Genomic DNA, 12,145 nt, shown 5'->3' with positions numbered 1-12,145 from the left:
GGGGGGGGGGGGGGATTTGTTGACAATTAGAAAAAATATAAAATATCATTAGACCTATCCCGAAACAAATGGATGTCACATGGATACCATTCAGAATTCTACGGTAAATATAATATCACACATTACAACCAAAACAAGGACAGATATTGTAATACATTTAGAGTAATGTTGGCCTAACTCCCCTTTAAAGCTGTCTAACTATCAAATAAAAAGATGACACAAAGTCTTTTCAGGACTTGATCTTTTATTCAAGACTTGAGACATTGAATGCATGTTAAAGTAAATGTTACAAAACCGCATTAAGGACAAGCCTGTACACATTTTTTGATGGTGTCAAAGCAAGACTTGGAAAACCAATCACTATGGTACTTGCATATTCTGTTGGTTCTAACACCACTCATGATCTTTGTCAGTATGGGCCATATATATATATTTATTTGTAACACAAGTTTGGCTATACAGCTATAGTATATCATCATGATCTGCACACTGCATTATTTAGTTGAACATAAGCATCTGTAGCGTGCTTGGTATGATCTCACGGCACTGTCCAACAGCAATTATTATTTTGAGGGATTGGGGACTGGTTCACTCACAAATGTCATGTGAGTGTTTTACAATCAGTGGCGAACATCATGGCGGACCTCTTCCTCATCCTCTATTTCATCCTCTTCATATTCGCCCATCTCATCAGCAGTGGCGTCCTGGTATTGCTGATACTCAGACACCAGGTCGTTCATGTTGCTTTCGGCCTCCGTGAACTCCATCTCATCCATTCCCTCTCCGGTGTACCAGTGGAGGAAAGCCTTGCGGCGGAACATGGCCGTGAACTGCTCAGAGATCCTCCTGAACAGCTCCTGGATGGCTGTGCTGTTGCCAATAAAGGTGGCGGACATCTTGAGGCCACGGGGAGGGATGTCGCAAACGGCTGTCTTGACGTTGTTGGGGATCCACTCGACAAAGTAGCTGCTGTTCTTGTTCTGCACGCTCAACATCTGCTCATCCACTTCTTTCATTGACATGCGGCCGCGGAAGATGGCCGCCACGGTCAGGTATCGTCCGTGGCGAGGGTCGCAGGCCGCCATCATATTCTTGGCGTCGAACATTTGCTGAGTGAGCTCTGGCACGGACAAGGCGCGATACTGCTGACTGCCCCTACTTGTGAGGGGAGCAAAGCCCGGCATGAAGAAATGCAAGCGGGGGAAGGGCACCATGTTGACGGCCAGCTTACGGAGGTCAGCGTTGAGTTGGCCAGGGAAGCGGAGGCAGGTGGTCACCCCGCTCATAGTGGCCGACACCAGGTGATTCAGGTCTCCGTAGGTGGGTGTGGTCAGCTTCAGGGTGCGGAAGCAAATGTCGTACAGGGCCTCATTGTCAATGCTGAAGGTCTCGTCTGTGTTTTCCACAAGTTGGTGGACGGAGAGAGTGGCATTGTAAGGCTCCACCACGGTGTCGGACACCTTCGGGGAAGGCATGACGCTAAAGGTGTTCATAATGCGATCAGGATACTCCTCGCGGATCTTGCTGATGAGCAGTGTGCCCATCCCTGAGCCTGTGCCTCCGCCCAGTGAGTGGGTTAGCTGGAAGCCCTGGAGGCAGTCGCAGTTCTCTGACTCCTTCCTCACCACGTCCAGTACAGAGTCCACCAGCTCGGCTCCCTCGGTGTAGTGACCCTTGGCCCAGTTGTTTCCCGCTCCACTTTGACCTGCATGATGCATGTTTCAAGACATATCGTGTTAGACAAATAGTGGTACCATTTCCTGCAAAGGCATAGTTTTAAACTGATTTGTTACAGATATTCATGGTCCCAGGAGGATGGATCCTAATTCATTTGGTGATGCCCTTTCCTCTAGCACCACCATGAGGTTGACATTATTGATATTTAGTAATGTGTTTCAACTACTACTGGATACATTGCCATGAAATTTTGATCAGACATTCATTTTCCCCTAAATATGAATTGTACTAGCTTTGTGGATACCCTGAATTGATCTAGTGCCATCCTTAGGTCAAATTTAAATTTGCCCTGTACATTGGTTTATTACCATACACTTAAAAAGCTTTGTGTTTAGTAGACTACCATTTAACATCTGCTCCAATGCTAACAATCTACTCTAAATGGTGACCATGGTGACCAACTTAGTCGGTGTAAGCATGTTGCCATGCTGACTTTAGCATTCAGCTCAAAGCACCACAGCTCCTAAATCCAGCCTCAAGTCTGGTTGTAGAGCTAGAACGTGGGAGCCCTAATGTTGTTACGACTGTTGCTGCTTTCATAAACTATGTATTAACAATAATAAAGCCATTTCTTACGACATATTCATTAAATTCGTCATTAAGTCTACCTGGTTAGAAACAGGCACCCAGTATCTTATGTTATTTACTATGAATTAAAAAAAAATCTAAAACAATAATGTATGTTCATTGTTTAATGTAGTTGCGTTTAATTCTTTATCTCTTTTTAAATATCCACATTGTTCATTACATTACTAGTGAGTTAGAATGTTTAATTAATTACATGTGCACATTAAGGACAGTTCCTGCTGAGGAGAAATGCAGAGTCATCCTGTGCTTAAGTTCATTGGCCCCTGTATCCTCACTTTTGCTCAGCACTGCAGCATTTCATGTCCTGGTAGATTTCATTTTTCGCTGAGTCACCACGAGAGCTGTCTCGACAAAGCTGCACATGGACAATGCGTCACACTACTGGCTCATCACTGAGAGGCTTCAGCAGCTCTGTGCTTGGAATATTCAGTACTGCGGGGGTTTCAGGTGAATCTAAGCACAACAGGATATGGTAGCAGCTGCTGACATGCTCTTGGTTGAGGATGAGTGGTGACAACATGGTTTTCTTCCCACTTACCAAAGACAAAGTTGTCAGGCCTGAAAAGCTGTCCAAACGGGCCGGAGCGAACTGAATCCATGGTTCCTGGCTCCAGGTCGACCAGAATGGCACGGGGGACATATTTGCTCCCTTTGGATTAAAAAAAGAACAGGGGATAGAAGGATAGAGAGAGGTATTGGATGGAAGGGTGTAGCAAGATATCGACAGTCTCAGTGTGGATGAAACCAGAAGATTATTTGAGTTGTGTGCTCATCTAAAAGGATATGAATACAGCACTACTGTTTGCTAATGTAAGCTTTTAGGTCAACAGCCTTTTGTTTAAAGAATACTGCAGCCTGTCCATCACACTGGAAATGTAAGGACTGCATCTGTAATCCTTCCTGCATGCAAACTGCTGCAGCATGCTGCACTACATATTGTGATCCAGTGGGGCTGCAGAGCCTATAAAAAAAAAGATGCAACCTCTAATATCTATTTTCCTCCCATCCCTTTGCTGAGTAAGTTGCTTTCTCCCGTCTTAATTTCCAAGAAGAAAATGTACTGTGGGATGCTCTTTACCCCATATGCAACAGTGACCCAGTAAGGGACACGGAAGCAAGCATGCAACATGGAAACTAAGATCAATAATTGGGTGATGCGAACACATAATTGGGTTGGACAGTAATAGTGACAGTACTATGCTCTTTAGTCTGTCATTAGTTCAAAGCGGATGAGAGAGCAACATTTGAATTCTCCACATGAATTGAAATCTGAGCTGACAGCTTCAGTCCAAATGCTGAAAAACACTAGCAGCAGCGTTTGGAATGACCTTCAACATGCCACGCTAAATAAAAATCGGGTGCTGAGGTGAGTCCAAGGCCCAGTGAGCACAGGGACAGCTATACAGAGACTGTAGGTACCTGTACTCCCTACGGAGAGAGGAAAAGAGACAGTTTGAGAGAGAGAGAGAGAGAGAGAGAGAGAGAATAAAAGAGAGAGAGATAGATTTTAGCAGATTCACTGTCCTATTTTTTGCCTGCACTCATAATGGGACCTACTTTCCCCCTTGCAGCTAATTTACTGTAGAGACATGACATTCAAATGAGGTCTGCGTAGCATACTGTCATGCAAGAATAACACACATTGGAAAACACACTTTTTAAAATGATCCTGATGCAAACATGTAACTTATTTAAAACAAACTTTGACAATATATGAGCATTGCTTTATTGTTTTTGTTTTACCTGATGCCTCATTGTAGTAGACGTTTATCCTCTCCAGCTGCAGGTCACTGTCACCTTGGTAACTACCAGTGGGATCGATGCCATGCTCATCACTGATCACCTCCCAGAACTAAGATTTAACGAACATCATCATTATGAACTTCAATTGTTTTGAGAAATTCAGCTTGAAAACATGCAGTGTGAGGTTAAAGCACGTGTGTCAGGCCCTGTTTTAGTTATTGCGCAGTTGCTTGACTTGTAGCTAAATGACACGCAGCAAAGGGGGGCCACATCACCTCGGAGCAAAGCCCGGCCCTAATCAACCCCGCCCTGCATTTACATTAACAATAGACAATCTATCTCAAACTTTTTCAAAGAGATATAAATGAATTTCCGTTCAAGACTGATTCTTTTTAAGGACTCGAGTCCATAGTTTGATAGACACAACAATACTTGGGAAATAACACACGAGGCTTTCCGCATTAAACATAGCAATTAGGCTATAACAAGTTTTCCCTTTTCTATATGATATGATAATATAATATATTCCCTATACCTTCGCCCCGATCTGGTTGCCACACTGTCCAGCCTGGATGTGAACGATCTCCCTCATGGTGCGCTGCGGATGCGTGCAAAGATTGTAGAACTGTGAGCTGTCTCGAATTCACCGGCGTCCTGTCTTCAGTCTGTTGTCGCTGTGTTTCTCAAAATCAGCACTTGCCTCATTCCTAGGGCGAGTGTTGAGCCGGCGATATAGATAAACGTGCTGCTGGTCAGATGACGTCACACACGGCGCAGCATCCCCAGTATCCCTGTCAGCCAATAGGAGCGCCCCGGTTTGATGCAGTGGACCAGAGGAACATGCCGCATCATCCCGCTGACATCACCCTGCCCCATGCGGAGGAATGGTGAGGTTATTCTTTAAAGCACATGTCATCGTTTTCCCTGCCAGGACAACACTTTAAAATGCTCTAGATGTGCTGATTCAATCAGGACTGAGCTGTGTGGATACGAATTAATGTGCATGACATGAGCTATAAGCTACATGTAGCCTACACAAATGCCAGCAGTTTCAAACTCCAGGTGTAAAATTCTTATCTTGTCTAAATCAAGGGTCTAGGGGAAAGAGCGGATCTTACACTGTACAGATTGTAAATCCCCTTATGATTTGGGATATTGGGCTATATACTTCAAGTTTACTTGCCTTAATATACATCTAAAATATATTAAAACTAGATTTTAACACAGGGCCCACATTGGGCAGGGCCCTTATATTTCAGCTTTAGCGCTGCTAGTGGAACTCAGGGGCGTTGGCAGTCTGACAGTCCGTCCTCCACTCTGATCCAGACAGAAACATCGAAATAACTATTTAGTAGATCACCATCAAATACATTAATTGTCCTCTGAGGTTGAATCAAAAATACTTTACTTATACCTTTACCAATCCAATGTGTTAACCGCTATAAGATTAATATTCATTAAGTTTGGATGAGGCCTTAGGATGCTGCCTTTGGGATAAATCATAACTAGTGCGGAACTAAAGTGATTCCTTAACTTTTCCTCTAGTGCCAGCATCTGGTCAAAATCATAATTTTGCCCTAAAATCCTCCATTCAAAACTAACAATATTCACCTTGTGTTTAGAGTCCATTTGCAAAATGCTCCCACATTCAGTCTATTTGCATGATGATGTCATTGGCATCATAAAAGCTTCTATGTGCCCAAATAGCTAGCATGGCTATGGACTGTTGGCCTTTTATTTCACCAAACAAATATAATCAATAATAATTAATCATGTCACCAAGTAATTACCACACAGAAGACCTTTTGGGATAATAAAGTTCATGGTTAAAGGTGTAAGGTTAAAGAATTAAGGACTCACTGATTTTCATAGTTGATCAATAAATAGTGGTTTATTTTAACAACAGGTATGGCTTATGTACAAGTTCATTACGTATGTTAAAACGAAGACAACATGAAACCAAACAATTGTAAATTATAAGTGGTACAATCCAAGTTTCTTTACATTCATTCAAATCTCTGTCAAGAGATTCTAAGTTGCACGGTTGAGAGAAGTGAAACCTGAAATGTGTACACCGGGGACTTCATGTGTCTGGCAATTTAATCTATCATGTTCAAAACCATTCACCAGCCCATGTTATGATATATGATTCTTCATCTTAAATCGAAGCTGGGTGTCACCACACATGTACTATTTACAAGAGCAAAGCCCATTCTTTTCTTTTTTGCTTTTCTACTGATCACCGTCTCCTAGTCTATAGCTGGTGCTAAAAATGCTTTGGATCGCTTTTTGTGTATTTCTTTTTTTTTAAACCTTATTTTTACTCCAAATGAAGTGAAACTAGCTGCATGGTAGTCGTGAAAATGGAAGCAACAGATCTCATAGAAGACACTGGATGTATTGTTCTGTGATATTATCTTGACACTGATGTTGGTGTTACATGGCTTTTTTGCGATACAAAGTTCCATTTCTGCAATACACACACACACACACACACACACACACACACACACACACACACACACACACACACACACACACACACACACACACACACACACACACACACACACACACACACACACACACACACACACACACACACACACACACACACACACACACACACACACACACACACACACACACACACACACACACACACACACACACACACACACACACAAAGAGACCAACACAGGCAACAGCGACTCAGAGTAATGTGAAGCTACTGATCACTGCAGTCAACCAACTCTTTACTGCAGATGCCAAGAATGCCTTAGTAACTCCAGTCAGTGTCAACACACCCTGTTCCACAACATTGGTTGTGGTTCTATTACTAAAGTTAATGTGTAACCAGTTATTTCTGTGTCGTATTCAAAGTCCCACTCTACCTTCCCTTTTTTTTCTTTTCTTTCCAACTGTCAAGACGCCAGGCTTTGCCAAATTTGACATCACATGATTGCAGGGCATTGTGCTTTGAGGCTTAGCAGCATGACATACATATGTTGGACATTAAATGTGTAAATATGAATCTTAAGCTAAATGGAAGCTTGCTGACACGATAATCTCTTAAAAAATGGAGCCGTCATATTTTGATTCAAGCTGCATTTGAAAGACGAACCAGAGGCATATATTGCTCAACCCTTCAGTTACCAAAAAAAGATATGCAGTCTTTGTCAGTGCATATTTGACTTGGAAAGCAAATGAGAAATCTAAGTGAGTAAAGTACCTGTAGGCTTCCTCATAAGTGCACCAGGCGATGGTGTGAATAGCAGAAAGTCTTCTGCCACGTCTGGTGGTATGTTTGACTCCTGAGTGAGACGTTAATATAGATCACCAATACTTCCTGGATCAGTGTAATAGGATATACTGTTTGAGAGTTGTATCACACATGAAATGACAATTATTCAGTTGGCTCTTAGGGTTTTACAGCAAAATGTAATATGACCATTATTATTATTGTTGTAAACAGTGATCTATCCATAATCTTTTCACTCGCAGCAAGTATTACAACCTCCGGTGCACAAAGCATGTAACTACAAGTGTCAAGTTACACACATTAAGTCAAGTATAATGGCTGTCCAGAGATGGACACAGGCTTTGGAAGAGAAAGTGCCTCTTAAAACAAGAGTCTGTAAATTTCTGAATATGAGTATGTGAATCTTCCTATAAAGGATTTGACCTGCGTTTTAAAATGTCAAATTTGACAAAAATATGAAATATTGCATTTTCTTTAGGTAAACTTAGCTGTGCATGTGAATGTATGAACACATCAACATACACAAACAACTTTAACGCCATACCGTGACAGTTGGCAATCACATTGAACATTTTGTCATCCATTGGTTTCATTTCAAAAATAGCTTGTGTGTCTTTTCAAGGTTTTTGCTAGTTTGTTTTGCCGACACTTTCACAATTATTTATCGTCATGCTTTGTTTCCCAACTGCAAAGAATAAAGTGCCGCCACACTGAGGTGTCACAAATACTGTAAGAATGAAGTATAGGTTTGTACAATAAGGGCACGCCATGGGATATTATTCAAAATAATACTTTGAATAAAAAAAATAAAAAAGACTGAATCAAGCTCAAATAATTTTCCATTTAAGTACGATATCACATTTACAAATAAAAGCATTTGCATACCATACATTTAATTAGACTGAAACCATTGGAAAAATAAAGGTTTCTTCAGACCGACAAAACATGGGTCATTATTTTTACTTATATCACTGTTCACACAAAGAACCACATCTTGATGAAAGCAATTTACCATTCTCAATGTTATCCGTCAACTCAAATTGATCAAATAATAATATAGCATTTCAGTCTTTGATCCATTTGATAAATAATTCTTAAATTCGGGTTTATCTGATTTACTTTAATCCAGATACAATCTGAGGCAGGGGACTGCACTAAACATTATTTCCCCAAACAGGTAAATACTGGATGTATACTTATCTTTTGGCACTATGTCTACATTTAATTTTGGTCAGAGTAGTTTTTGGCGTGTATTTAGAAAAATCTCTCTAATTTGGGTTGCTTACCTCCGCGCGATATTCTCAGACAAATGTGTTAAACATTTCATTTGAGCAAAAGTACCAGTTATTTGACTTTTTATTTTGTGTATGTTTTGTTTTTAGCATCATTGCATTTACCACCCGTCTCCGTAGCGATGGTGGATATAGTTGGAAGTCTCTATAAGATGACAGACAGTGATTTTTCCCATTTGTTTACATCAAAGTTGTTTATAGGCTGGTGATTTTCTCGTGACATTCAGAAAGAGCAGAAGATGCTGTCACATTGTCAGAAACCAGCCTCTGGCACTCTCTCACTTGCGTGGTCTCGTCCGTTGGCTAAATGCGGGAAGAGGGGCACATTGAGAAACAAAACAGCGGCTCTGTAAGACGTGTCCACTCCTCATTGAGTGTCTTGAAATCTGCGGCGGTCTCTCAGTTCATGCCCCCTTCTCGGCTTTGCACGCGGCGCTGCAACCTCGTGCAGACCGCAAAGCTTCTTCTCTTCGTGGCTGCCAACACTGGATCATGACGACGCCACGCCATTGACAGTGCTGTTTTCTGTGCTGGCGCTCTCCCTGATGGACAGGACACCACAGTCTATGGGGGAGGAGACGGTGCAGTCAATTTGAGAATAGGGAGTTGCTTCTCTGGAGCCCATATCTACGGCGAGGGAAGCAGCCGCGTCCTGCACGGGCTGGACAATGTCTGTTAGAGCTGTGGGTGATTCTGGAGTGGAGGAGGTATGCACAATGTCTGTGACGGGGAGAATGGTAGGAATCGCTGCTGTGGGGTTGACAGTATCTATGACAGGGGCGTCGGCAGTGTCCACTGAGGGCATTTGGGCTGATTCAATGGGTGAATGTAGAGAGGGAGTGGGTGACCGGGGAACCAGGACAGGGGTAGGGGGAGTAGGGGAACGAGGAGGTATATCTTTAACGCACGGATTGCTGGACCCCAACTCTGGTTCGGGGGAGTCTCTCGCAGAAGGAGTAGATGTAGATTTGTCTACTATTTCTAACTGGATGGGAATGTCAGATTGTGCGCTAACGGTGGGTGGAGGGTCAGGGGGAAGGTTGCAGTCTGTTATCGGTGGAGGAGAGGGTGTAGTAGTAGGGGATGGAGGGGGACTGTCATGCATGGATGGTGTGGGGGAGTCTGCTAGAGCGCCGACACCAGACTTTGCCAGAGTGTCCTCTGGCAAAGTCGGGTCAGTTTTCAGAGTGATCATTTCGATCTCGTCAACCAGCAGAATGGGAGAGTCTAACGTGGAGCTAGGTGGCGGCTCGATGGTGGGCGTGGTGCAGATCAGTAAGGAGGGAGGCACTGTTTTATGGGCTGGGGCTGGGGAGGCAGAGGGAGAGTCCACTGAAGGCGCAGGGCTAGCATGCGATTCCTTATCATCAGGAGAAGGACCAACGTCGTTCATTTCAGGAACGGTAGAATCTCTCGATGGCCCGACGTGATCCAGCGCTATTGCCGTGGACTCTTCATGGGCATCGGCTAAAAGCGGGTCTGTGATGCACGATGCTTTGTGTAACGGCGTGGAAGACAGCAGGTGCTCTTTGCTGGCATGTATGACGCCACTGTCTTTGCCCAGGGCTGTGACGGGAGATGCGGATGAAAGCGAGTGGTCGTTGGGGTCTTTTGGCTCAGGCTTGTCAGGGTGCACCTCCATGAACGCGGGGGCGGACGTATCCATGGCCGAGGGGGCGGTCAGATCGGCGGCCGACGACGCTGTGGAGTTAATGGTGGACACTGCGGTGGTGGCTGCTTCGTGGAGTGGCGTGTCGTGCACCCTGGTGTAGTCCCTGCTGCTCTCTGACTGGGCCAGCAAGAGGCGCTGTTCGCCCGGTTTCCTCGGGGGAAGGAGAGGCTGGCGAGTGTAGCTCTCGCCGTCCGCCAGTGTCTCGGGGAGGGGATGGCTGCGCGTCTCGGGCAGCAGGAGAATGCAGATGATGCAGATGAGGGTGCAGCAGGCGAAGATGATGTGGTGAAGGAAATAGCCCTGCTGGTTGTGGAGGTCCATGATGGGCGCCGTCAGCTTGCCGAAGCCGGCGCTGGCCAGGACCAGGCCCAGACCACCACCCCTATGATGAGATGGGAAAATGTTTAAACATGGTGGGATTTAGGGGTTGATTACATCTTCCTAAAATGCTTTATACAAAGACTGAATATCTATCACCTAAATCATTAATACAAATGGAAAGATCTTATTATGTTCAGGTACCGTTGCCATTTTTAACAAACAGCAGAAGAGAGTGCTGCAGTACCACCATACCGCCCTCCTCTACATGCAGTCCCGTCATTGCCTGAGTCCACCACCAGAGGGTGCCCTTCGAGCACCGTCAGCAGAACAACAACCCTTACATAACCCCAGATAATGAACATCCAGTGCAGTGTCATATTCTCAGAGGGGATGGCTCATTTGTACAAGATGTGGATTACATTTGACACTGAACTGTGACAGTCGGTTGTATCTAGCAGTTTAATGATTTCATATCCTTCCTGAAACGGGAAGGTGGAGCAGCTAATCCTTCTGCAAGAACATGTGATGCTATGGAGAGCAACCACTGAATCAACTGAATCATAAGCTAGTCAGAACAATAAAACAGGTTTAGAAAATATGTTTTTCTTGTTTTCTTATTAGTTGGTATAGTGTACAAAATAGAAAACACATGAGCACACTGTGGACTAATGACTGACCGTAGATGTTGTAGTGGTAAAAGCACAATGATATGTTTGTAAAGCAATAGGTTTTTATTTCAATCAATAGCAAGAAACTCCGCGGAGTGGTCACTAGTTCCAACACAGGTAAGTATGTTACAAGGAGTGACAACCTTTCCTTAAATCGTCACATATTTAAAGGCCAGGACACACCAGTCCGACTACCCGAAAATGGAGACTGCCGATTCAGGGAGCTCCAGTCTTCCCGTCGCGGCCGAAAAAGTACAAAGAAAACACCAAACCGACTGCTGACTCTCCGTATGCTCTGCGCTTGCGCGGGACGTAATGTCTCCATAACAGCAGGCGGCGCTAATCTGTATTGTGGCCCGAAAAAATACGGAAGCCGGAAATGATGGGACGGCTCTCTAGACCATAAACATAGATAGAAATACGTATTTATATGTATGGACCATAAAGAGCACCATTTTTAGCAGAGAGTGTCGAGCATGGTGTCGAGCAGTCAACAAGGGTTGATGCATGTGAGTACTCGCTGAACGAAACAAACTAACACATTAAAACGATGGCTAACTGTTGTTAGCTGTTTGTGCTACCCGCCTCACTTCCGGGCTTCACTGATTCGCTAGCCCTCCACAAATCAAATTGCTTCAACTGAAAGACTGCCCGCCCGTCGTCGGGCTTCTTTTGAGCCGATTGAACATGTTCAATCGGCTCAAAAGAAGCCCGACGACATCTACGACGACCGATTTCACGGCACACACCAAACAGATTCATGTCCCCGCCCCCTCCCGACTCTACGACGGCGATTATCGGGCCGGCGTGTCCTGGCCTTAAGGAACATTTACTCCCCAGGGGGGGAGGCGTCTAACAGTGG

General features: G+C 44.2%; 2 protein-coding genes across 3 annotated transcripts in view; both read right to left on the bottom strand.

The window, feature by feature from the left end:
* Window positions 1-620: 620 nt before the first annotated feature.
* LOC307255282 (tubulin beta-2A chain) lies at window positions 621-4,660 on the bottom strand (the record flags this gene model as incomplete). Of its 2 annotated transcripts, none has more annotated exons than XM_080033955.1 (4): window positions 621-1,705; window positions 2,864-2,983; window positions 4,069-4,177; window positions 4,604-4,660. In XM_080033955.1, the coding sequence occupies 4 exons, from the start codon at window positions 4,658-4,660 to the stop codon at window positions 621-623; spliced, it is 1,371 nt and encodes a 456-aa protein (XP_079890081.1). The 2 variants fall into 2 exon arrangements, with proteins under 2 accessions (XP_079890081.1, XP_079890082.1); XM_080033956.1 differs by having other exon boundaries at window positions 2,864-2,974.
* A 1,303-nt stretch (window positions 4,661-5,963) lies between these two features.
* Window positions 5,964-12,145, bottom strand: part of LOC307255684 (solute carrier family 22 member 23-like) — a 37,688-nt gene continuing 31,506 nt past the window's right edge. Inside the window, exon 10 of the mRNA XM_080034431.1 lies at window positions 5,964-10,676. Coding sequence (XP_079890557.1) covers window positions 9,113-10,676 — 1,564 coding nt within the window. The 3' untranslated portion in view covers window positions 5,964-9,112. The remainder of the gene's footprint in view (window positions 10,677-12,145) is intronic.

Source organism: Ammodytes marinus (genome assembly GCF_949987685.1).
Source record: "Ammodytes marinus genome assembly, chromosome: 9".
NCBI classification, from domain to species: Eukaryota; Metazoa; Chordata; class Actinopteri; order Uranoscopiformes; family Ammodytidae; genus Ammodytes; species Ammodytes marinus.
The sequence above is the reverse complement of the archived record's forward strand: the minus strand, read 5'-3'. Positions and strand labels throughout refer to the sequence as shown.